The 26813-nt window shown below is 46.3% G+C and overlaps 1 protein-coding gene across 1 annotated transcript in view; it reads left to right on the forward strand.

The window, feature by feature from the left end:
• HKDC1 (hexokinase domain containing 1) overlaps window positions 1-26813 on the forward strand; it is a 49021-nt gene that overhangs the window by 6225 nt on the left and 15983 nt on the right. Inside the window, exons 3-12 of the mRNA XM_025917711.2 lie at window positions 5859-6007; window positions 6119-6238; window positions 10989-11084; window positions 12089-12188; window positions 14328-14511; window positions 18130-18285; window positions 19388-19621; window positions 20842-21146; window positions 22764-22909; window positions 23004-23123. Of these exons, the coding sequence (XP_025773496.1) occupies window positions 5859-6007; window positions 6119-6238; window positions 10989-11084; window positions 12089-12188; window positions 14328-14511; window positions 18130-18285; window positions 19388-19621; window positions 20842-21146; window positions 22764-22909; window positions 23004-23123 (1610 nt within the window). The remainder of the gene's footprint in view (window positions 1-5858; window positions 6008-6118; window positions 6239-10988; window positions 11085-12088; window positions 12189-14327; window positions 14512-18129; window positions 18286-19387; window positions 19622-20841; window positions 21147-22763; window positions 22910-23003; window positions 23124-26813) is intronic.

A 26813-nucleotide genomic window follows, 5' to 3' on the forward strand; every position in this document is an offset into this window, starting at 1 on the left:
TGCATTTTCCACCTGCATTCCGTGGCTCATGCCCCTTTTTATCTCCAAACCACCTGTGGAGCATCTTTAAATCTCTCTCTGACTCTGATCCTTCTGCTTCTCTCTTCCACATTTAAAGACCTTGTGATTACACATTAGGCACGCTCAGATAATCCAGGATAATCTTCCAAAATCAAGGCCAACCCATGAACAGTTTTAATCCCATCTGTAACCTTAATTTTCCCTTGCCATGTAACTAACATATATACAGATCTGGGGATAAGGATGTGGACATCTTTTTTTTTTTTTTTTTTTTTTTTAATTTTGAGAGAGAGAGAGAGAATGAGCATGAGCATGAGCCTGAGGCAGGGCTTCATACCACAACCCTGGGATCATGACCTGAGCCGAAATCAAAAGTCAGATGCTCAACCGACTGAGCCACCCAGGCATCCCAGGATGTGGACATCCTTGGGGAACTATTGCTTTGCTGACCGTAGCCTAGAGGTCTCTAGAGGGAATCCACAAGTTTCCATCCACCTCCTCCCTTCTCAGCCTCTGGGCAAAGCCACAGGAGGGACAGGAACTGGTGTCTACCAGGCACCCTCTGTGGTCAGGGGCGTTACTGTCCCTTAAGAACCCTGAGTTGTAACTGTTTTGCCCAGGTCAGATGAGAACACTGAGGACCAATGAGCTCCCCCAATGGCAGTGTCCCAGTGCTCCCACCAAGCTCCAGCGAGGGCTTTGGGGCCCTTGAAGGAGCAGGGACTGAAGTTTAGGAAACTCCCAGGGACTTTGATTGGATTAGCTGGGTTCTGGGCCCCTGTGGGCCAATGACTGGGTCAAGGTAGTTTCTGCCATTCGAGAGTTCTCCGGGAACTGTGATGTGAAAGTCCTATTCCCTCAGTGGTGGGTGGGTGACATGGTGGACAATTACTCACCCTGGAGGGACATAAGCTTTGGAGAGAGACAGTCCTGTTTAAAAAAATCTGCTGAGTTCCAGATGCTGTTCTATGAAAGTGCCTAGGGGACTGTGGTCCTCGAAGGGTCATCCAGGGCCATTCAGAGTAAGCATCTGAGTCATGGGTGTGTCTATGGCGGGAGGCACCAGGGTGAAGTCCTCCCAGCTTCCTGTGCTTTGGTTCTTCCTGCTGAGGTGTGTCCCCAGAAACGAGGGAAAGTGACTTTGATGGTCTGGAGGCTGTGGGGATAGATGTGTCTTCCTGGCCCTGGCTATTTCAGGCAGGTTTGGAAGTGAAACTGACAAGTCTTAGAAACCCTCAGGCCCGGAGGTACCTCTCCTCAGAGCCTCTCATCATATAATAATTCTCACCGGTGATCCTGTTGCAGTGAGGTCTTGGGACCCAGAGTCCCTGGGGCCAAGTGGCCTTGGTAAGTCCCAGGACCACTGCACTCCTGTCTGCATCAGTAAAAGATCAGGGTTGTTAGGATCTGATGAAGTCATGTGGAGGGAGTGCTTTAAAATCTCCCAAATATTGCCCCAAGTCTTGTGTGGCTCCTGTGAGCTGGTGGTGTAATTTCATGTTTACTAACAAAAGCAAACAAATAAAATGCTACTAATCCACTGGGACCTCCATTTCAAAAATGTGTGCAGGTGCCAGAGAAATCCTGAGTTCACCTACTGTCTGTAATTCCCTTCCTTTTATCCAAACTTACCTGAGAGGGGGTAACTTGTTAGAGCTTAGCTCCCTCCCAGCCTTTCAGTGAGGGAGCTGCAACTGACTGTTCTTACAAAATGCCTTAAAAGCGTTAGCATTTGTGCCTTATCCTCTACCAGTCACGAGGGAAGGGGGACGGGAAGTGCCCATCACATGATTGTGACGGTGATTGTGATGCTGTAGGCCCAACTCCAGATGCTGCTACTGAGGGGGGAGACTTGAAGGGGAGCCCAGGGGGCCTGACGTAGTCAGCTGATATGCCCAGGGGGCTGTCCTAGAACAGGGGTCCCTTGCTTACCTGAGTATGCGACTCAGCTGCAGGGCGCTTGGGTGGCTCAGTCATTAAGCATTTGACTTCAGCTCAGGTCATGATCTCACAGTTCGTGAGCTCGAGTCCCACTCTGGTGAGCATGAGCCCTGGGTGAGCCCCACTTTCTCTCTCTCTCTCTCTCTCTGCCCCTCTTTCACTTGTGCGCTCTCTCTCTCTCAAAACAAAAAACAAAAAGACTCCCCTGAAGCAGTTCCTAAATGTGGTGTGGTTTCTCAGGTCTCTTCCCCTGGAGATTCTGCATCTCCAGGAATCTACACATTCAGTCATCGTGCATCTGTGGGAACAGGAAGGAACAGGGGCATAAACCCTGGGAGTGGCTTAGGAGAAGGAAACCCTGGAGCCTTGGAAAGGTCACAGAATCCGCCTACAGAGGCGGATTGTCAAGGCAACCTCACTCTCTTGGGAGATCGTTATCTTTTTATTTTTTAAAAATTTTTATTGAGATATAATTGACACAACATTGTATTAGTTTCAGGTGTACAACACGATTTGATGTTTGTATATATGGCAAAATGACCACCACAGTGAGTCTAACATTTGGCAACACATGTAGTGACAAATTTCGTTTTTTCTTCTGATGATGACTTTTAAGACCTACCCTCTTAGCAGTTTTCAAATACGCAACACAGTATTATTAACTACAGTCACCATGTTGTACATTACGTCCCCACGATTGGACGGTCATGATAATCTTCATAATTGCTGTCGAGATCCTGACGGCCCCACTGCCGCTATTGCCTCTTCTTCTAGGTAGGTCCTCCCTCCCTCAGGTTCCAACGAGTCCTTTCTCTGGGGTCAAAGTCACAGAAGGGACCACGCCAGGTGGTTTCCATGAAATTGCATCTTGAGTCACTGGTGGAGCCAGGTGATTGCACACCGATAAGAGCACCGGTGTCCAGAGGAAGGGATGAATCCATGCTACGCTACACTGGGTTTTGCATATCACCTCCAACCCGAACCGCAGCACAGGAAGCTCCTCTGTTATTAAAATCCTCCAGTCTATTCTGACTGGTGCTGGAGGCGTTTTCCCCAAATCTCCATCAGAGCTCAGCACTCCCATGCTTCAAATCTTTCTGTGGCTCCCCCTCACCTTCTGGATAAAGCTCAAGCTCTTTGGGGTGGGGCAGTTTTTCCAACTCTTTCCTAGTTTATCCCGAGACTACCTGCGAGCCTCATTTCTGTCACACCTCCCTCTTTCCGCAGAAGCAGACCCTCCCTTCCCTACGTGAGCTCATTCCTTGGCTCCGGGTTTCCTCCCTGGGACCTCCTCTGGCCGGCTGCCTGCCTCCCTCCCTCGCATTCTTCACTACTCTGCTCCTTCGGCCTCCTCTGTGGCGTTCACTCCTGCCCTCCCTGTGCCTTCCTAGCACGTGGCATGTTATCTGGCACAGAGTCAGTGCTCGGTAAATGTTCACACAAGGATTGTGTGATCTTCCCTATTTCCTACTTCAGATAACATCTGCGAAAGCATCTCTTGTTTGGTACGTGATGAAGGCTAATAAAAATTGCACAGTATCAGGTCCCTGGATTCCCTTCATGAATAATAAATGACTCCAACAGGCTTCTTTGGGGGCTGATCTAGGGAGATAAGAATCTTTCTGTCCAAATAATCTCCACAAAAACAAAAGATCCAGCTGGCTGGGTCTATAAATGACTAAGCCCGTGCAACTCTAACTGTGGTCCAGAGACCTGCAACAGAGACCTGGGAACTTGTTTAGAAATATAAAGTCTCGGGGCGCCTGGGTGGCTCAGTCGGTTAAGTGTCTGGCTTCGGCTCAGGTCATGATCTCACGGTTCGTGAGTTCGAGCCCCGCGTCGGGCTCTGTGCTGACAGCTCAGAGCCTGGAGCCTGCTTTGGATTCTGTGTCTCCCTCTCTCTTTGACCCTCCCCCACTCACACTCTTTCTCTCTGTCTCTGTCTCTCTCAAAAATAAATAAACATTAAAAAAAAAAAAAAGAAAAACATAAAATCTCAGGGGTGCCTGGCTGGCTCAACTGAAAGAGCATGCGACTCTTGATTTCAGGGTCACGAGTTCAAGCCCCATGTTGGATGTAGTGATTGCATCCATATGTACATACATACGTATATATACATACATTTTTTTAAAACCCACAAAATCTCTGACCCCACCTAAATTGAATCATGTAATCTGCATGTTAAAATTCTTGGGAGATTCACATGCACATTGAAGTTTGCAGAGCACACTGCTCAGGAGGGCCTGTCTCTAGCTCTTTGAGTGCCAGGAATGGAGAACCCAGGCAAGCCAGGTCAAGAAAGGAGGTCTGTTGTACAAAGACACAGAAAGCAAAAAGGAAGACACACAGGATCTCGTGAATCTGAGGGCAGGAACCGTGGTACACTTAAGCTGCAAGGGAACTAGGAGTCAGAATTTCCCTCCATGGTTTCGGCCTGCATACATAGGGCCACCTTGGCTCCTCAGCTGACCTCTGGTCTGGGGCATCTTCCACTTTGGTTTTTACCACCAACTAGCAATTTCTCACTGTGTTTTATTTCATGTTTCACAAGAAGTAAATCTGAATGGCCAGCTGGTCCCTATATCCATGCAGCCGTGTCTAGGGTCACACTGTACAAAATAAGGCCACTTGGGTGACTAGATTTGTGGTCATGGAGTTTCACTTACATGTGCCTTGGGTGTATGTATATCATGAAGCATGCCTAACATGTAGCCACTTGTCAGGCACAGGTAATTCTATACGAAGGCTTGTTGGTTCAAGAGTTTGTACACCTGCATTCCTATCCCGCATCTGTGGCTGATGCAGACACTGGCAAGAGTCCTGGCAGAAATTCTGTCTGGATCCCGAGTTGAAGTCACCAAAGTGAACTGCCTCAACCTTTTTGTTATTATTTATTATTATTATTATTATTTATTATTCCCACCTTTTTATTAACAGCATCTGCCTTGTACTGGGCTGGGTCTGGCCCCAAATATGAAGATCCTTGGCCCCTTAAGAGCTATCATTTGGTCCCTGTCTTTTTTCCCTTCTGGAGTCTTTTCCCTCTGCCCATGAGATTGAGCCTTGTATGGGGCCGGTTTCTCTTCCCTGCATACCTCCCTGCCTTTTCCTTCTGCCTTACCAGCACTTTGCCCACTCTTGGAGTATCTGCTCTCAGCCTGGTTGTGGCATGCTAGAATAGACTCCATCCTCAAGGCCCATTTCTTCTTTCTTTCTTTTCTTTCTTGTCTTTCCTTGTCTTTTCTTGTCTTTTCTTATCTTTTCTTTTCTCCCTCCCTCCCTCCCTCCCTCCCTCCCTCCCTCCCTCCTTCCCTCCCTCTCTTCCTTCCTTCCTTCTTCCTTTCCTTTCCTTTCCTTTCCTTTCCTTTCCTTTCCTTTCCTTTCCTTTCCTTTCCTTTCCTTTCTTTCCTTTTCCTTTTCCTTTTCTTTTCTTTCTTCCCGCAAGTCGGGGAGAGAGAAAAAGTCTTAAGCAGGCTCCATGCTCAGCACAGAGCCTGACGCAGGGCTTGATCCCACGCCCCTGGGATCATGATGTGAACTTAGATCAAGAGTCAAATGCTCAACCAACAGCCACGCAGGTGCCCCAAGGCCCATTTCTAATACCACCTGCCTCAAGTGGGCTTGCATTTGCCTCCACGTTTATGCCCTACAGCGTGACCCAGTGGGCGGGGCCTAGGCTGCAGAGTCTGGCAGGTTTGGGCCACACCCCAGCTCTGCCCCTTACCGGGAGGGCTCAGCTCATGGTTGTACTTCTAGAGTCTCAGCAAGTGGGTATGATGATACCTAATTCATGGGGTGGTTGTGAGATTTAGTGACATTTATTACATGTCCAACTTCTAAAGCAGAGTTTGCCGTATAACAGACCTTCAATAAATGATAACTTTGTTCTTTAATAGAAAAAGGGGAGTTTCTTTCCCTGGATCTTGGAGGGTCCAAGTTTCGAGTCTTGAAGGTGCAGGTCTCTGAAGAGGGGAAAAGAAACGTCCAGATGGAGAGTCAGTTCTACCCAACACCCAATGAAATTATCCGAGGAAACGGCTCAGAGGTATTGGGGCAAGGGCTCTGTGAGGGGGGGTGGGAGGGGGGAAGGCCTTGACATCAAGTTTATAAGTGACCATGCCTTAGCCCAGTGTTCTGTGCTTTCTCTTCTCTGTAGCTGTTTGAATATGTAGCTGACTGTCTGGCAGATTTCATGAAGACCAAAGGGTTGAAGCATAAGAAATTGCCCCTTGGCCTAACCTTTTCTTTTCCCTGCAGACAGACTAAACTGGAAGAGGTAAGGTTCGTGCCGGGGAGGGAAGAAGCTGTGTGGGATTTGGGGTTCAGGGCTGGAGAATGTGGGCAGGTTCAGGAGTCAGGCTGGGAACAGGAGAGGTCTGCAAGAGTTTTCTTGTTTTTTTCTTTTTCTTTTTCTTTTCCTTGTTTTGCACAATGAGGTGGAATTGTGAGGCAAAGAATTTGCAAATGTGGCTGCCTTGATTTTGCACTTGACATGGGCACAGCACACGACAACAGAATAGTTTTTACCCTTTAGTTCTCAGACTTGGTTGCGTGGGAATCCCCTAGAGGGCTTGTTAGACACACATTGCCGAGCCCGACCTGAGAGTGTTTTAATTTGTGGGGACTTGGGTTTGGATTTCTTACAGCCTCCGGGGTGGGGGCCACACTTAGCACGGCTGACATAGCTGACTGGAATAGAGCAGGAAGGCTCATGGAGTCTCACCTCTCCAGTAAGCCCTTAGGAGGAGAATGTAGGTGGGGTCATTGGAGCGACAGTGTTGTCACTACCCAGCTGGGGTCTCAACTCTGTGTGACTCAGATGTTCAACTGATAAACAGGGAGAAGTCAAACCCAATCTATGTAAATCTGCAAAAATAAATAGGGACCATATAAAAGGACAACGAGCTTTCTGGGGCCAGGGGGTCACAGTCAAGAGTCAGGTCTCCCCAGGCCACACCAGTCTGGGGTGGTGGCCCATGATCTCCTCCTGCATGTACTGGTCATGACACCCAGCTGACAATTCATGGAGCACCTTGATATCACGGACGGCCTTGGGATGTGTTTGCTATTGCTGGCATGAGCCACTTTTCAGTGTGGAATAGCGGAAAAGGAATGGGTTTTCATGTCCCACAGACTTGTCTTTGAATCATGGCTCGAAAGAAGCTGTGTCCCCCGGTCAAGTTACTTAACTTCTTGAGCCCTTTGTTTTCCCGTATGTAAAATGGGGATAATAATAGCTACTTGCCAGTCTGAGGGGAAGCCTAGACAAAACCTCTGCGACGTGCCCAACACTGTGCCTGGTGCATCAATGGTAGCTGCAGGGTCACCACAATGATTATCCCCATGCAACTTGTCTCTTGGTGCTTCAGTACCTTGTCCCCCGGTTCAATAGATGTTTCTAGAGGGAAGGTGCTATTTTATATTATTCTTTTTATATTATTCTTTTTCTCCACCCCCAGAATCTGTAGCACAGTGTCTTGTATTTAATAGCTGATTGTTAACTATCTCACAATTAAGAGTTTCAATCATTTACTTGATTCCACTGAATGGGAACTTGCCATGATCAATCTATGCAGGGGATGGGCTGAGGTTCACATTTTTATTATTTTATAAAAACAGGGATTAGGGGCACCTGGGTGGCTCAGTCAGCTAAGCATCTGACTCTGGATTTTGGCCCAGGTCATGATCTCACCATATGTGAGTTTGAGCCCCACATTGGGCTCTCCTCTGACAGTGCAGAGCATCCTTGGGATTCTCTCTCTTCCTCTCTCTCTGCCCCTTCCCCATTCACACATGCACACATGCACTCTCTCAAAATAAATAAATAAACTTAAAAAAAAAAGGATTAGAAAAAATTGGTATAAAGTCTTCAGGGGTGCTGGGTAGCTTAGTCAATTTATCTGACTTTTGATTTTGGTTCAGGTCATGATCCCAGGATCATGGGATCAAGCCCTGCATTGGGCTCCATGTGGAGCATAGAGCCTGTTTGGGATTTTGTCTCTCTCCCTTGCCCCTCTCCCCCACTTGTGTGCGCTCTCTCTTAAAAAAAATTAAAATTAAAAAAATTAGGGGTGCCTGGGTGGCTCAGTCAGTTAAGCGCTTGACTTTGGCTTAGGTCATGATCTAATGGTTCATGAGTTCAAGCCTGGTGTTGGGCTCTGTGCTGACAGCTCAGAGCCTGGAACCTGCTTTAGATTCTGTGTCTCCCTCTCTCTCTCTGCTCCTCCCCCACTTGCACTCTGTCTCTCTCTCAAAAATAAATAAACGTTAAAGTTTTTTAAGTCAAAAATTAAGATGGTTTCAGAGAATGTTAGAAGAGGCCAGTTGGAGTCTGGCTGTGAGGTGTCATCATCTTTGTTGGCTGGAGGAGTAGAGGTCCCAGAGTCGGTAGAGGAAGGGGGAGGAGGAGTCGTTGGAAATAAGGCCTCCAGATTTGAGATCAGATTCACCAAATAGTTAAGCACCTTTTATTCGAGCTCAGAAAGGGAGACCCCAGGAAGAAGGAAGAGACTTCTCGAGCTCTGTTGGAGTTCATTTGAGTTTGAAAGCCAAACTTGTATATTTTCTTGATAACTGGTGGTGAATGTATAGTTTGTTTATCTGGGATTTCGGCATTTATCTAAGTCAAATCCCTGCCTGCATCTTTATGTAATAATAATAATAATAATAATAATAATATTAATGGCACTGTACCTCAGATTTCGGCAGTGTATTTATACTGTGCTGAACTCTTTATGTGTATTATCTCATTAAATTCCCCAAGCAATCATATGAAGTAGCTATGATCATTTCATATGTGAGAAAAACTGCAGCTCAGAGATGTTAAGAGACTTGCCCAAGGCCACACAGCCCAAGCTCACAAGCCCCCACCCACTCTTTCCAGAGACATAGCTCTAGAACTTTGTTTAAAATGGCAGCAAGTGCCTGGAAGCATTTTGACCCATTTTGTGTCATTTCCCCAGTAAGGATTTTCAGGTAACATTTAAACTTGGGAAGAGTGCTTGATTATATGGAGGAAAGGAAAACTGGTTTTTCTCATCAAAGTCTAGTTGTATTTTATAAAATCCCCCCCCCCCCAAAATGCCTTTCAGTGAAGCCTAAAGAAAAGTAGAAAAACTTCAGGCACAGGAAATGCACTAGTAATAACTCAGTGTGGGCACAGCTATTTAATCATGGTTCTGCTGCAGACATAGGTTTTGTGGCACTAAAATAAGGGCTCTTGGAGAAGGTGGGGGCTGACAAACTGAGTGCAGAAGGAGGCGGGAAGGGAAAGCCTTCCTGAGAATGGGGTGGCCAGGGAGGCTTCTTTGTGAAACTACAAAATGATTAAAGAAAATAAGAGCCTGGGACTTAAGAGGGGCGGTCACTTTGCTGTGGTTGTTTTCTTTTGTTGTTTTTAAGTGAGGGAACAGAAAAGTCTTAGCTGGAGAGAAATTTCTTTGTTTGTGTATGTGTTCCTAATGATAAAATGGTAATACTTTTCAATGTAGAAGAGAGAGAGATGAGGGTAGGAATTGAAAAGTTTAAAGAAGAAAACAGAAGTCACCTCTAATCCCAACTCTCAGAGATACCCCCGCTACTTGAATGGTTGGTTTCCCTTCCAGCCATGTCTATTTTCAACACTGATGTTATTGCCGTATGGATAGTTTTAGAAAATATAATTGTATGTACCTTTTTTCCACTTAACTATGTATCACAAGCATTTATTCCCCACACCCCCGTACGCCGTGCCTTCAATAAGTCCCACATGTCTCCAGTACACTTTTTGGGGGGGGGGGGACGCCACCCTAGTCTTTTATTCTATCCCATGAAGCAAGGCTGTTCCCGAAACCAGTGACGGCAGAAGTTAGGGAGAGCTGCCACTAGGTGGCGCTGTGGTGCAGGGGAAAAGACCTCGTGGCCGCTCAGGATTCCGACAACCGTATTCCAGTTGGACCCTTCGCTCACTGTGCTATCTCTAGAGCACTTTCCTTCCTCTCTAAAAAATCCCAGCTTCTTTATCCATAAACTGAAGGGATTGGGAGGGTGTGGTCGGGGAGTTTATGAATTTTGGCTCAGCTGCTTTTGACTGCGGGCAAATCACTTGTCTCCAAAATTCTCTTCTCAGTCTAAAACATTCTGATTATTTGCTATTTTACAAAACTCTTGGGAAACAACAATTTTGTAAAAGGTTCTATTTTGGGGGCACCTGAGTATCTCAGTCAGTTGAGCATCCGACTTCAGCTCAGGTCATGATCTCACAGTTCAGTTTGTGAGTTTGAGCCCCACATCTGGCTCACTGCTTGTCAGGGAGGAGTCCACTGGAGATCCTCTGTTCCCGTCTTTCTGCTCCTCTCCTGCTCAAGCTCTCTCTCAAAAATAAATAAACACTAAAAATATCTATCTATTTTAATTTTTAAGTAATCTCTACACCCAACATGGGGCTTGAACTCATGACCCTGACTGAGATCAAGAGTTGCACGCTCTACCAGCTGAGCCAGTGAGGTGCTCTGGGAAACACCAATTTTAAGCAACTAATTGATCATGCAAATAGAGAACCATTTTTCTAAGTTGAAATTAAGTTCCCAAAGGAGTCCTGCCAGGTAACACCATGCCGGTTCTGTTTCATGGACCTGGCCGACCACATATTCTGCACACACAATGTGTATCTACCATATGCCAGGCCTTTCCCTCAGAGCATTCCTGGGGCCGAGGCAGGATATGACGTTTCTCCACTTCACAGACGAGTAAACTGAGGCTCGGAGGGGTTAAATGACTTGTCTAATATCTTGTGAGTCCAAGTGTTCTGACTCCTCAGCAGTTGTTCTTTCTGCCACCGTGTGTGCTATTTCAAACAGCTCACATGAAATAAAGATGTTTAGATTATTAGGAAAACCCTCCGAAGGAATGCTGAAAGAATTGGGGGGGGGGGTTCAGCTAAGAGAAGAGAAAGCCATGGGGCTGCACTTTATGCATGAAATGTCTGCCACTCGTTTTCAGAACTGAGCACCTTCCTCATTTTCACTGGCTCTGAAATCTTCTCCCAGGGCATCCTGATTTCATGGACCAAGAAGTTTAAGGCACGTGGAGTTCAAGACACTGATGTGGTGGATTGTCTGGCCAAAGCTATAAAAAAACACAAGGTGAGGAATTCACCAGTCCCAGCCCAGTTCTCTTGAGGTGGGGTCTCCTACTCTGCCTGCCCCAGAGGGAGGATCAGAGATGGGATTGATCTTAGGGAAGGTCTCCCTGTAGATGTGACCAATTGTGACCAGTTTGGATGAGCCCATTGGTGAGCCTTGGTTCCAATTGCTGTTGGAAGGTGGCCCAGCCCCCTCAGAGGGTCTTGGTTAGGCCCTATGCATGTGTGATGCTAGCCCCACCTTTCCTCTCTGAGCTTAAAAGACTGCTTTCTTTCCAGTCTGGCTGTCTCTTCTGTTTTCCACTGTCTGTTCATGGGCTATCTTTATTCGTTGAGTAAATTTTATAATAATCTAAATACCTGAAGACATGCTCCTTGCTGAGCCGAAAAGCATACAAATAAACCCAAATTATTTGTTATCCTGACAACGAGGAATATTTTAATGTATACCCTTCCAGTCTTTTTTCTCTTTAAACATGCAGTCACAATCTCTTGTATCTTGTGTTTTTCTCTTATTGTTTCGTTTTACTTTAAAATGTCCCCCCAAACCTTGGGGGAGCCATAAGGTAATAACCCAAGTTGACCTGCCAACACGGGAAACCCAGATGGGGTGTCCCTAGTGCTGCCCACAGAGAGGACTTGGCTGAGGCTGGTTAAGCTGTCCCCGTGGGGGAGGACTTGGGTCCCAGAATAAATATGCTTTCTTTGGTGTTTCTCAGATCAAGACTGCAGTCCTGGTGGTCTGTCACTCATATTTCATTGCATGGAGACCTTCACCCATAAGGCAGGAGCATGGGTTCCACTCTTTAGCTCCCGACTGCCATTCCTCTTTTCTAGATCCCGGAACCTTGATAGAGGCCTTGTTTCTTCCAGGCAGGCCCAGCAGGCAGGGTCTAGTAATTGTCTCAATCACCTTCACCGCTTTCGCTTCCTCTGTGGGGAAAGATAAAGGGATAATGCCTCCTTCTCATCCACTGATGTCCTTTGGGACTTGTGTTCAAGCAGGACATAGACGTGGACATCCTGGCCTTGGTCAATGACACCGTGGGGACCATGATGACGTGCGCCTATGATGATCCCTACTGTGAAGTTGGTGTCATCATTGGTAACTCAATTTGACTTGATTCTCCGGGTTGGGAAAAGGGATTCGTCTGGGGCTTAGTTTTAGCCAACTGAGTAAATTCTGTGGAAGGGTGCTGACACTTCCTATTTATGAGAAGTAACATAGGGAAATGGAAAATTAAAACATTCATCCATCCATCCATCCATCCGTTCATTCAACGAGTATTTACTGCATGCCTTTTGTGTGCTAGGCCCCATGCTCTGCATTGGGTTTTCAGTGGTGAGTTAATACTTAGAGGTTCCTGAGCTTTCAGTGGGCAAGTGGGGGGAAGGCCTGAAAGGTATAAACAAATAATAGAACTGCAGGTGGCGGTGAGGGTGATGACAACAAACAAGCAGGGTGGTGTGACCAAGGGTGAGTGTGGCGAGGCAATCAGGGCAGGTCTCTCTAAGGGGTGACATTTGAGCAGGGACCTTGGTGATGAGGAGGAAGGAGCAAAGTGGAGACAGAGAGGAAGAGAGTCGCTGCGAAGGAAAGAGGAAACCTATGGCCTCTGAGGTGGGATTGCATCTGGGATGCTCGAGGACCCTAAAAAGCTGAATGGGGGCTGCACCAAAGTGAGTGAAGGCTGAGAGTCATAGGCTATTCAGGTCCGAGGGAGTGGACGGGACTGGGCAGATCGCGTGGGACACAGGACAGAGTTACCATAAGGTCTTTGGCTTTTACTCCGAGGGGAGGCAGGAAGGCACTGGAGGATTTGGGTGGGGAATGGGTAAATGGAGTGTGCGTTTTTAAAAAGCTCGTTTCGGCTGCCGTGTCAGCCAAAGAGAATTGACAACTGGGGCAAGAATGGAAGCAAGGTGACCAGCCAAGAGGTCACTGTATCTCCTGTGCGGGCGAGACATGGTGGGGGCCTGGACCAGGGACGTCGCAGCACCACGAAGGTGCCCGGTGGGTGGTTCTCGACACCTGAGCTGTGAGGTAGTCTGCCAGACGCTGGCCTTGAGAAGGCAGTATGGGGGACAATAAAACCAAATGCATTAGATTTATCGACTGTTCTTGAATATTTCCGGCCACCTCCCCGTTCCGTTACCACTACTGGGGAGAGTTTTCTGAATTGCTTTCTCTTTGGGCAGGATCCCAAAGGGCAGGATCTTTGCACCCAAGCGGCTTGATCTGCCTTCCCATTTCCGGAGCCCTCAGCTCAGAGTGGGATGGGTGCTTGCCAGTCACATCTTCTAACCGCTGTCACCGTGTCTTGGTGACTACGTGTGGCACCCTGCAGACTGGGAGCCACGCCTAAATAGAGTCCACACTTTTCTTAGAAAAGCTTACTCTAGGTACTGTATTACATTCTGCTTCTCTCATTTCTTATTTCTCATGTTGGCTTTAAAATCCTCAGACCAGAGCATCAGGTAGGGGGAGATCCTTTAAAAAAATAATTTTTCTAAGCAGCTTTATTGAGGCGTAAAAATCCTCTCATTTAAGGGATACAATTCAATGATTTTTAGTAAACTTTGAGTTTCCTAACCATCCCCACAATCCAACTGTAGAACATTTTCATCAGCCCAGTAGGTCCCAAACAGATTGTGCCCTTTTGTAGTCACTCCCCAATATTCGAGTGTTTGAGGAATCTCCTTGGAGTGATTTTGTGTTTGAATAATGGAATGTTGCTTTCTTATGTCATAGCTAATCACTGTCAAAGATAAGGATATAGCTTATGCTAGGAACAATTTGTGGCAGGCCATGAGTACAGAATATTTTTAGTATCAAATAGAGAAGACGCTAAGTAGCTTAGAGAAAGGATTAAAAAAATTAACAGTAGGTTAGTGATTTTTTTTTTTTTTTTTAATTTCCAAGGTTAGGTTAACTCATCCTCCTCTTTGTAAATGTGCTTTGTCAGCTCTCATGCATATTCATCAGGGACTTCTTCACAATCGACCCCATTCATGACAGCAAACCATTAACATCTGAGAAGTGTAGACTTGGCGTGTCAGCTTTATTCCTCATGAACTCCAGGCTTGCCAAAGCTGTTCCCTCAGTGAGAACCAGGCCCGGGAAGTGGATCAAAAGCACTTTGTGGTACATTCAGAGGACTCTCAGGCAGTTAAGAGTTCTCTCTGTCTTTGCCCAGCTGGGAGCCCTTCCGTCTTTGCGTATTCGCTCTGATCCCTTGTTCAGGCACTGGCACCAACGCGTGCTACATGGAGGACATGAGCAACATTGACCTGGTGGAAGGCGACGAGGGCAGGATGTGCATCAACACGGAGTGGGGGGCCTTTGGGGACGACGGGGCTCTGGAAGACATCCGCACCGAGTTCGACCGGGAGCTGGACCTTGGCTCTCTCAACCCTGGGAAGCAGCTGTGAGTCCCCTCGTGTGCTCTAAATCGGGGCGTCGGAATTTACAGTAAATTGCCAGTCCCTCAGGTACACCTTATACCCGGCAGATTTTCTAGATGTGACTAGTTTCCTGCCACGATGATTCTGCAAGGTGAGGCTTATGTTTCAGTTTCATTGGACACCTGTGGAAAGTGAAGGCAAGGAAATGGAGTGATGCCCCCTAGGTCATAATCCTGATTCAATTTCAGTCCGTATTTCTGGAGCACATATGTGTGAGGCAGGGGAGATACGCCGTGAACCCAGGGACTCGGGTCCTGCCCTCTTGGTGCGTTCGGACGAGGGGCCATAGAGCAGACCGATGTGGCCAAGGGAGCAGGACTCAGGCAAGTCCCTCACTGGTGTTTCCAGGGCTCCCCTGTCACCCCACTTTCTCAGAGGCCTGATCATAGCACCTGGGGGTCTTTCCCAGCTCTCATCCCACACTCACCAGTGGAGTAACTATTGGGAGTTTGCCCTAGCTCTGCCTGCATGCTGAGCTCCCAGAGCTTGCCTTAACAAGCAGAGTGCCTTACACACTGTTGCAGCTCATGAAGTGTTTCTTGGACAAAAAGACATTTTTTAGATAATTTTTTTTTGTGGGGCACCTGGGTGGCTCAGTCAGTTACACATCCAACTTTGGCTCATGATCTCATGGTTCATGGGTTCGAGCCCTGCGTCAGGCTCTGTGCTGACAGCTCGGAGCCTGGAGCCTGCTTCAGATTCTCTCTCTCTCTCTCTCTCTCTCTCTCTCTCTCTCAAAAATAATAAATAAACATTAAAATTTTTTTCTTTTTTTGTTTTGTTTTGTTAGTTTTTTTCCTTTCAAAGTGAAAGAATAGTTTTTTAAAATGTTTACTTGTTTATTTTGAGAGAGAGAGAGAGAGAGAGAGCATGAGCATGGTAGGGATAGAGAGAGTGAGAGAATGAGAATCACAAGCAGGCTTGTTGCTGTCAGTGTAGAACCCGTTGTGGGTCTCGATCCCACGAACTGTGAAATCATGACCTGAGCCAAAATCAAGAGTCGGTCACTTACCTGACTGAGCCACCCAGGAGCTCCTGAAAAGCCTTTCTTAAAAAAAATAGAGTAATGTCAAACTTACAGAGAAGTTACAAAAATGGGACAAAATTCCCCTTCACCCAGATTCCTTAAGTACTAATATTCTCTCTCTGTTTCTGTGTACATGTATATACATACACATATATACAAAATGTCTAAATAGAATTATTTTTCTGAACCATTTGAGACTAAGTTGCAAACATAGTATCCCTTCAGTCCTAAATACTTCAAAATGAATTATTTGCAAACAAGTGTATTGTCTCACATAACCAAAGTATAATTATCAAAATTAGGAAATAAATACTTAATCTAACTTATAGAACTTACTCAAAATTCATTAGCTGCCCCATTACTGTCCCTTATAAAAGAGAAAAAGTTCAGGCTCACACATTACATCTTGTTGCTATTGTCTTTAGCTTCCTTTAATCTGGACATCTTCTGTAGTGTCTCTTAGTTTTTTATGATCTTAAGACATATAAGCCATATATTTTACAGAATATCCCTCAATTGTATTTTCCTGATGTTTCCTCATGATTAGATTCAGGTGGTGTATTTTTGGCAGGAATATCACAGAGGGGACGATGTTTCCTCTTCAGTGCATCACATCTGGAAGCACATGCTGTGTGTTCCATCCCATGTGATGCTACCTCGAATCACTCGGCTAAGGGGATATGCAAAGGTTTCTCTACCAGAAGGTTATTGTTATTCCTTCTGTAAAGAATACGTATCTGGTGAAGCCTGCTTTGAGGCTATGTAAATATCCTTTCTCATTAAACTTTCACTCTTTACTTTTAGCATCCTTTGATGAATTTCCAAATCTATTATTCCCTCCATGTTTATTCGTTGTTATTTTACTGTAAATAACAGCTTTCCTATCTCCTCCATTTATTTGTTTATACTAATATGAACTCATGGATTCTTTTTTTATTTATTTTTTTAATTTTAATTTTATTTTATTTTTATTATTTTTAACGTTTTTTATTTATTTTTGAGACAGAGAGAGACAGAGCATGAACGGGGGAGGGGCAGAGAGAGAGGGAGACACAGAATCGGAAGCAGGCTCCAGGCTCTGAGCCATCAGCCCAGAGCCCGACGCGGGGCTCGAACTCACGGACCACGAGATCGTGACCTGAGCTGAAGTCCGACGCTTAACCGACTGAGCCACCCAGGCGCCCCTTTTTTTTTTATTATTTAATGGAGGGTTCTTCTTATCATTATTTATTTTGATGCTCAAATATTTTTGGACATGACCAATGGAAGCTTCTCCAAACTGGTCCCCTGTGTCCTTAACGATGTGCTCCCATCACTCTTGAAGTACTTCCTTATTTTTCTGGCCCGGTAAGATGTTCCAGGCTCATCGGGATTTTTTTCTATTCCCAGCCATTTTCTCAAGAAGCTCTGATGAATAAATATTTTGAGTCCCTCCTAGAAACGATTCAAACGCTAGAACCGCATACCTGGAAAACAAATTTCTGCTTTGGGCGTACCTGCTCCCCAGCACATACCTGTTTCACTGGTGACACAGAGCAGTCATGGCCCATGAAAGTGGGACCCATTTTTTGGACTTTGTCGTCCTCACTCTCTCCATCTCACTTAAAACAAATTTCATCCCCCAAACCCAACCAGGATTTCTTTTGACTATCTTCTGCTTCTGCAATGTTCTAAGAGGTTTTATAACGAAATAGGTAAAGTTGATTAGAAAACAGGTTGTCCTTGATTTTGTGTCTATTATCTTGGAGAATAAAAATTATATTTAGTTTTTTCCCTGGGAAACAATTAGTAATTGCTTGTTGGATACAAATTCAACGTCAAGGTGTAGGTAGCCTGGTGGGATATGTCATCCACACTATTGTAGAACCTCTCTGGTTCTACAGACACAGCATCTTTCTCTCTGGGACAAAAGCATGGTATAGGATTTGGAAGTGTCTGAAATTTGGATTTGTCATGCCATGGTTGGTGATCTTGGGATCACCTGAAGTCCATGAAGTCAAGATTCCTTATACCTAATATGAGAATGGTACTCCTGTGGCCAGGGGTGATTTGTGATAAAGATCCTTGGATTCAAGCACTTTGTGAGAAGGAAGGAATATTAGGTCTCCTCTAGCATAGTTCTCTCCTTTTATAAATTTTTAAAAAATGTTTATTTTTGAGAGAGAGACAGAGTGCAAGTGGGGGAGGAGCAGAGAGAGAGGGAGACACAGAATCGGAAGCAGGCTCCAGGCTCTGAGCTTTCAGCACAGAGCCCCATGTGGGGCTTGAACCCGTGAACCGCGAGATCATGACCTGAGCTGAAGTTGGACGCTTAACTGACCAAGACACCCAGGTGCCCCCCCTCTCCTTTTATAGATGAAGAGAATGCATCCCAGAGAGAATAAGTGAGCTCCCAAGGGCACCCCGGGCTGGGATGGGGACTGAGGCCTCCTGACCCATGGAGTTGTGTTTCTGTTTCTCCTGCTCTTGATCATGGGCCATAGCTCATGAGCATTGGGAAGGATGCTGCATAACTAAAGGTGTTGCTGCTACTGATCTGTTCACCAAATTGTAGGTTTGAGAAGATGATCAGCGGCCTGTACCTGGGTGAACTTGTCAGGATCATCTTGCTGAAGATGGCCAAGGCAGGCCTCCTGTTTGACGGCAAGAAATCCTCTGCTCTCCACACTAAGGGCAAGATTGAAACACGGCATGTGGCTGCCATGGAGAAGTAAGTGGCTGGCTGGGTCCTTTTCACCTTGACTCTGCAGAAGGTTAGAGTGGGGAGCCAAGGCGTGGTATGATCATGGTAGTGGTCCAGCTGAAGGGACCAGATCTGTCCAGATCTTCACCAGGACAACTTCGGACCTGGACCCAGCTTCAGGTGGGTTGGCGATACCTACCATGGCTCAAGTGTGGCTTCTTGTTGGTTTCATCAGCCAGGGATTCTGTGGTTGCAGGTCAACTCCTTTCTTTTCCTGCCTTCTTCCTCCCTAAAGTGGTCACTTACAACCTTTTTAGGGCCACAGACCTGTTTGAGGGTCTAATTCAAGTTCTGGACCTTTTACCATAAAAATGTACATTTGTACTCAATTTTGCTTACACTATTAGGGCATTCTTGGACCCATTAAAGATTCCCATGCATGGAATCTTAAGGTAAGAACTCCTGCTACAGCAAGAACCTTCTCTACCTGGTGCTGTTGGAGACTGACTTTGGCTTTGGTGATGTGAGACCTCACACAGAGGTCCCTGCAATGGGGACAGGGCTGGTGAAGGCGGCTGGAACCAGTCCACTCAGGGTCCTGTTCCTCAGGCTTAGAAACCCCGGCATTGCCCTGAGCTTCATAATCAGTTTAGATTCTGAGCTCAGCGGAGTGGCATCTGACTCCTAGAGTCTGATTTTGTGCACAGCATAGCAGGGACTGAGTTTCTGTGAAAGGCAGAATAGTACAGGGTGGTTAAAAGGGTGAGCTCGTGATCTAACTGCCTGAGTTCAGATCCTGACCCTTGCAATTCCTGGCTATGCGACTGTGGACAAGTTACCCTCTCTATGCCTCAGGTCTCTCTCTGTACAATAGGGTAATGCCAGTACTTCCCCCAGGATTGTTGTGAGGGTTGTATTAATATGTGTCAAATCTGTAGACAAGTGCCTGGCATATAGTGAGGGCTCAGTAAACGGTGGCTGCTATGATCATTGTTGATATTGTTATCGTTATTCTATTACTAGGTGCCAGCTTATTTTCCCACTCCTGCGAGGTGGGAAATGTGGTTCTCTAAGGGGACTCTCATGGGATGGAGAAATGTGGTCTTCTCACTCCTATTCCCCTGGCCAGGTATAAAGAAGGCCTGGCCAATACAAGAGAGATCCTGACAGATCTGGGCCTGGAGCCTTCGGAGGCCGACTGCATCGCAGTTCAGCACATCTGCACCATCGTGTCCTTCCGTTCAGCCAATCTCTGTGCAGCGGCCCTGGCAGCCATCCTGACACGCCTCCGGGAGAACAAGAAGCTGGTGCGGCTCCGGACCACCGTGGGCATGGATGGCACGGTCTACAAGATACATCCTCAGTGAGTGCCGCCTGCCAGCCTGCATCCCTCACAATGTGCCTCCCCAGAGCAGAGTCCCAGGGTTCTCTCTAAACTCTGCTGCTTCTCTGTGTTGCTGGCACCAACCACGTCCTGTTGGTTCTGAGTTTACAGAGGAAAGAGAGCCTATATTCATCTAGCTGGCTGGTTGCCTTGGGGGATCATTCTTAAATATTCTGGGGCGCCTGGGTGGCTCAGTCCGCTAGACATCGGACCTTTGATTTTGGCTCCGGTCATGATCTCACGGTTGTGAGATTGAGTCCTGCATTGGGTTCTAGGATTCTCTCTCACTCTCTGCCCCTCTCCTGCTTGCAGTGCATGCTCATGCTCTCTCTCTCTCTCAAAAACAAAAAAAGAAAAAAAAAGAAAGAAAAGAAAAGAAATATTTTGCTAAACCCAGTTGCCTGACTAGAAGGGCATCCATCCATATGTTTATCCATCTGTCCATCTATCTATGTTAGTATCAAGTACCTACTATCTGGTAAGATTGGAAAGTAATATACACTCAATTATATATGAGGAAAAATCAGAATGGCAGAGGGTGCCAGGTTCACAGGAAGGATACTGGTAAGAAAACACATAGAAGTGAGAATTTCCTAGAAGGAGGAAGTGTGAGAGTCCCTCTGGCTAATAGAGGTGGTATTGGAAGTCAGGTGATTACACACTGGAAAGAGCTGGGGAAAGAACCCTTCCCATTTGGACAGAGATGATGCTCAGCCAATACAGTCTTGTGGACATGCCCTGCTGATTGAAATATTAATGGTAAAATAGCCATTTCTTGGGGTGCGCCTGGGTGGCTCAGTCAGTCAAGTGTCTGACTTTGGCTCTGGTCACGATCTCGTGGTTCGTGGGTTCGAGCCCCGCGTCGGGCTCTGTGCTGACAGCTCAGAGCCTGGAGCCTGCTTCAGATTCTGTACCACCCTCTCTCTCTGCCCCTTCCCCTCTTGTGCCCTCTCTCACTCTCAATAAACTTAAAAGTAACAGCCACTTCTTTGAGCCTCCAAGCGTCCCTTCTGCTACTCTAGCTGCCCTAGCCCCTCCCCCCAGTCATCTCCTTACCCTCCCACCATCCGGCAACTAAAGAGGTGAACCCAGCAAGGCTCCCCAGGACCCCACTCCACTGCTACACCTGGGTCTCTTCCCATTGACCAGGCATGGGCCTTTATGATTATTACATATTTTGCCATCACCCCTGCCTTCAGATACCCAAAACGCCTGCACAAGGTGGTGAGGAAACTGGTTCCGAACTGTGATGTCCGCTTCCTCTTGTCGGAGAGTGGAAGCACCAAGGGGGCTGCCATGGTGACAGCGGTGGCCTCCCGTGTGCAGGCCCAACGGAAGCAGATTGACAAGGTGCTGGCTTTGTTCCAGCTGACTCAAGAGCAACTTAAGGCTGTGCAGGGCAAGATGCGGACTGAATTCGAGTACGGGCTGAAAAGAGACACCCACCTGCTGGCCACGGTCAAGATGCTGCCCACCTACGTTTGCGGGATGCCGGATGGTACAGGTGGGCCATGCACAGAGCTTTCCAAAACTCCTCAAACCCAGTTAGGTTGTTTTGTTTTAAAAGCCTTGGAGTCGTGTCTGTAATGGAGGGAGGGGGAGTAGGGTAGAAGGTCGGTACTCCTTCTGAATCTATTTGCCTTGGTTGACCCAAGGCATTTGCAACGGAAGAATACCTAAGTGAGGTCACGTGTGTGTGTCTATGTAGTCGAGGACACAGAGTGTACCCCACGCTGTTGGCGAACAGAAGACCCAAGTGTTGTCCCTGGGAGCTGCCATCTGGACACTTGGAGTTGTCTGGCTTGTCTTCTGCCTGCTCCTCTCTCTCTCTCTTCTCCTGGGGCTTGGTTACTCCTCTCTGTCTCTCTCTCATTGCTTTCTGACCCTTTCCCTGTGCTCAGCCCAGAGGAGCCACGAAGCAGTGGGGTGAGTTCTTTAGACAAGTCACTTCACCTCTTTGAACCTCAGTAGCCTTACATGGAAACAATGACCTTTGTAAAATGGTTTTTTATCTTGTGATTTTCTTTGGAATCTTTCATCTCATTTCCTCCTCACGACCACTTCGTAAGTGATGTAGTGAAAAAATGATTCCCATTTTATTGCTGACAACTCGGAGACTCGGAGAGGTCAGATGACATACTCAAAGCCACACATCTGCACCTTGGGTCTCACAGCAACAGAGATCTTTTCCAGCGCTAATATCCTTCGAGTCTGTGTGGGGAGAAAAAATAGGAGCAGTAAAAGACACTGTTCAAGTGTTCATTCTTTGATCTCTTTACTCCTTCTGCCTTCATTTTTCACAATTTCACTAAGTACCTACGATAGGTCGGGCTCTGGTCCAGGCATGGCCAGAGAGCAGGGAGGAAAACACAGTCCCTACCCCTGTGGAGCTTACGTTCTCTTGGGCTGGCGGACAATAAGCAAAAGCCATGAACATTTAGTAAATAATAAACAAGGGCCATGTAGCAGCAGATGCTATGAAGAAAAACAGAGCAGGATAAGGGGTCAGAAAGCTGGCTGGGAGTGATGCCTTCGGCAAATTCGGGAAACAATAGAATGACCGGTGTGGCCAGAACGGAGTGAGAAGAGGCAGAGGGCAAGTTGCAAGGTCACACAGAACAGACTCTGGTGCTCTTCAACGTCAGGAGAAATGAGAGATACTATTGGCCCTGGATGGTAATGGGGGTCGGACTTGACATGGCTTCTTATTGGTCACGTGCAGGTGTGGGAATCCAGGAATGAGAAGAGCAGGGGGCAGGAAGAATCATTTCATGAACACTCCCTCTAGGCCACAGAGACAGGATGGAAACACCCTCCAGAGTTCATTGCAGTCAGAGTAGCCTGGCCTGGATTCACCCTCAGAGGCTCCTTGAGCACAAGTATCCAGTGTGGCCTTTAGCAGATACCAAGAAAAGCAGGCGGCCTCAGTCAGCCTCAAAGCGCCTGCCCAGTGCTCTGACGCTGTGCTTGGTGACGGCCACACTCCTCTGGCTCGAGAGCCCCAAGGGAAAAGGCTCTGAGTCGGCTGTATTTTGGTGTCTCCTCTTCCTCTCAATGCCTCCACGTGAGCCCCTGTTCTGTGGACGCTGGTGGAAGGCAGCTCCAACTTTCTCCACCACAGAGAAAGGCAAGTTCCTTGCCCTGGATCTGGGGGGAACCAACTTCCGGGTCCTCCTGGTAAAGATCAGAAGTGGGCGGAGGTCGGTGCGAATGTACAACAAGATCTTCGCCATCCCCTTGGAGATCATGCAGGGCACCGGCGAGGAGGTGAGCGCCGGGTGGGGGAGTTCTGTGCCCGAGGGGCCAGCCTGCCACCCTGTGTCCCTGCTGGCCTGGCCTGACTGCCACTCTTTCCCTGCAGCTGTTTGACCACATTGTGCAGTGCATCGCTGACTTCCTGGACTACATGGGCCTCAAGGGAGCCCAGCTGCCCCTGGGCTTCACATTCTCATTTCCCTGCAGGCAGACGAGCATTGACAAGGTAAGACAGCCCCGCAGGCTTACAGACAGCCCTGTGGGCTTCTTTCTCCCACCAGGGAACCTCAGCGTACCTCTGAGTCAACATTTATTTCCTGTTTTAAGGGTCTCAGGTTCAGGGCAGCTGGGGAAACATAATCAAGAACTTGATTATGTTTTCTACTAATATTTTCTATTCATTATGTTCCATTTTCACTGGTATTTTTTTGTTTTTTGTTTTAAAGATTTTTTCATTTTTTTTTTTTAAATAACTTCTATTCTCAATAGTGACACGCTCTCCTGACTGAGCCAGCCATGTGGCCCCACTGTTATTTTTTGGATTGAAGTTCACAAGAGATTTAGGGCAGTATACAGTAAAGGGACACACGCGTAAGAGAGCTGTTAAATGGGAGGTTAAATCATATTATGGAGAGATGGAGAGAGGTAATGACCAGTTAAAGCCAGTTATAACTTTTAGGTAGTAATAATGCCTGTGAACTCCTGGGCGGCCAGTGTGAACAGGGAGACACGGTAGGCTGCAGGGTGTTATCTGTTGAATGAAAGCTTACCGGTGCATCAGAAGTGTATTTCCTTCCTGATATTAGAATCGGAGAAAGAATTTATCACACAAACACTTACTTAGTTGACAATGAAGGACATCATGGATAACAGTTTTAATAAATCATTCATAATAATTTAGAAACGTGTATCACCAAGGCTTTCTTGGAATTCTGGGATAAAAACGCCATTCTCCGGGGGCGCCTGGGTGGCTCAGTGGGTTGAGCGACTGACTTCAGCTCAGGTCATGATCTTGCGGTTCACAAGTTTGAGTCCTGTGTCGGGCTCCTTGCTGACGGCTCGGAGCCTGGAGCCTGCTTCGGATTCTGTGTCTCCCTCTCTCTCTGCCCTCCCCCGCTCATGCTCTGTCTCTCTTTCTCTCTCTCTCTCAAAAATAAATAAACATTAAAAAAAAAAAACACCCAAAAACCCCATTCACCAGCTCATGGAGAGGGAGCACGTGTGCTCCCTGACAGGCTTACTTACAGGGCTGGCGGAGAGGAGAGCACCACTTCTGAATTTATGGGGAGAAGTCTGGTCAACACAAGTCAACCCGAGAGCTCATGACGGTGATAATAAGAATGGCACCAAAGATTTGTTAAGATTTCATCTAATCCATTCAGTGTCCCCATGATGTACGTACTATTTTTGTTTTGTTTTGTGCCATTTCTTTAATTGTAGTAAAATAGATACAACACAAAATTGACCACTTTAACCACTTTTAAGTGTGCGGTTCTGTGGCATTAAGTACATTCGCGTTGTCATGAAACCATCACCGCTATCCATCTTCCAAATTTTTTTATCTCCCCAAACTGAAACTCTATACCCATTAAGTAATAATTCCCCAGTTACCCCTCCCCCAGTCCCTCCTAACATCTAGTCCACTTCCTGTCTCTATGAGTTGGACTATTTCGGGCACCCCATCTAAGTGGAATCATACTGTATTCGTCGTTTGTGACTGGCTTATTCCACTTAGCTATAATGTCCTCGAGATTCATACATGTTGTAGCACGTGTCACAATTTCCATCCTTTTTTAAACCAGTGATAGCTCATTGTATGTATGCATACTATTTTTAATCACCTTGTTGTGGTTAGGAAAATCAGAAGCACAGAGAGGTAGGTGACTTGTCCAAATTGCCACATCTATAAACACTGGTGATACTGGCCTGAGAGGCCAGGCTCTTACACTTCACCCTTGGGGAGACCAGGACCTGGAACCGTGTCGTTGAACCATTTTGGTTAAAATGCACAGCACACCTACATCTATATAATTAAAACCAAAAAATCAAGAAACAGTATTCTTACTGTATGCGTTACACTCCATTTTCTATCCTATTTCCTTTCTCATATGAGAAAGTTGAGCCATGCAGGCCTCATCTGATTGGTCAGTACAAAATCAAACTGAGGCAGAGCTCTTCGGGGCTCTGAGAACAGCGTGGAAACATGCACATCAGCAGCGCCTTCCCACCCGAATTATTCAGAGAATGAGGAGAGAGGGGTTCAAGAGGGTATGTTATCTGGTAATATGGCTGACTCTCTTAAAATTAAAAATGCCAGAATGCTAAGGCCAGAAGACCCATTTCTCAAGATTCTATTTCTCAAACATGTGCCAAGAAGGAATGAACAAGGGTGTTCACTCCTTTTTCATAACAAAACATTAGAAATAATTCAAATGGCAATGGAGGATGACTAAACTACAGCCTATCAGTCATATGGACTTAATTACTTGATTTTTATTTAACAGGCACACACACAGTGCTTGCTCTGTGGTGGACTATGCTCTGAGTGCTTCACAGATATTACCTACCTAACTGGGAGGCAGCAGAGCACAATAGTTAAGAGCATGGGTGTGGAACCACGTTGGATCTTGGCTTCTCCACTTACTGACTGTGTGACCTTAGGCAAATTACTTAACCTCTCTGGTTTCCTCATTTGAAAAATGGAGATAAAAATAGTACTTATTCTATAGGTATTTTTTATTTCTATGCAATTATATTTGAGGAATATTCTGCTCAGGGAAGGAATGTGGGACATCTGTATTAACTGACCTGGAAAGTCAGTTATCTCTCAGATTGTGGGGATGGAAAGTTAAGGGGGACTTTGTCCTTATCAGTAACACTCTACTTTTTCTACAAAAGCAACACATTGCTGTATGACTGCTGCCATTAAAAATTAAAACACTGGGGTGCCTAGGTGGCTCAGTTGGTTGAGCATCCAACTCTTGATTTCAGCTTAGGTTGTGATCTCACGGTTCACGGGTTCGAGTCCTACATCAGGCTCTGTTCTGGCAGTGCAGAGCCTGCTTCAGATTCTCTCTCTCCCTCTCTCTCTGCCCCTCCTCTGCTCATACTCTCTTTCTCTCATAAATAAATAAATAAATAAATAAATGAATAAATAAATAGTGAATGAATGAATGAATCAGTCAATCAATCACCGATGGGGAAGGCAGCCACATGCAGCTGTCCAAAGTCCTGAATGGTCTATGAGCACCAAGACACAGCCACTCCTCCTGACCCAGGACACTTGGCCTCTCAGCCTCTCGGAAGTTCTGACAAGTTCATGGATACACAATTAAGAGGCAGGAGGAGACCAACTGATAGCTGGGAGCAAATCCACTGATGGCTGGGGAGAAAAAAGAAAGATTTCTAAAAAATAGTATTTTTTGTAACTGCAACTAATAACAAAGAGCAATTTTTTTTTTTTTCAAATCTCTAGTGAATCTCTAGTGTTCTATGTACATCCACCAGGAAAGGAACAAGGGAGCCCAGCTTCCCAGGCGCCCCATGTGTGTGTGGTTTTTAAAAGAATAATAGTATAATTCAGCATCTGTATTTGTTTAACGTGTGTTTACTTTACAGTGTATGGTGAACATTTTTCTCTAACATTCAATGTTCTCTTACAGCATGATTTTTTATGACTGTTTAACATTTCCTATATCGATGTACAAGATAATAGATGTATATTGTAATGATAGGATGTCTCTAGTTTTTCACTGTGGAACCATGCTTTGATGGACATTTTGTAGCATTTATCTTTAGTCACATCTTTAAAAAAAATTTGTTTATGTTTATTCATTTTTGAAAGAGAGACAGAGCACAAGCAGGGGTGGGCGGAGAGAGAGGGGGACACAGAATCCGAAGCAGGCTCCAGGCTCTG

The sequence above is a fragment of the Puma concolor genome, chromosome D2 (genome assembly GCF_028749965.1).
Source record: "Puma concolor isolate L17-30 chromosome D2, mPumCon1.1.hap2, whole genome shotgun sequence".
In the NCBI taxonomy this organism is placed as follows: Eukaryota; Metazoa; Chordata; class Mammalia; order Carnivora; family Felidae; genus Puma; species Puma concolor.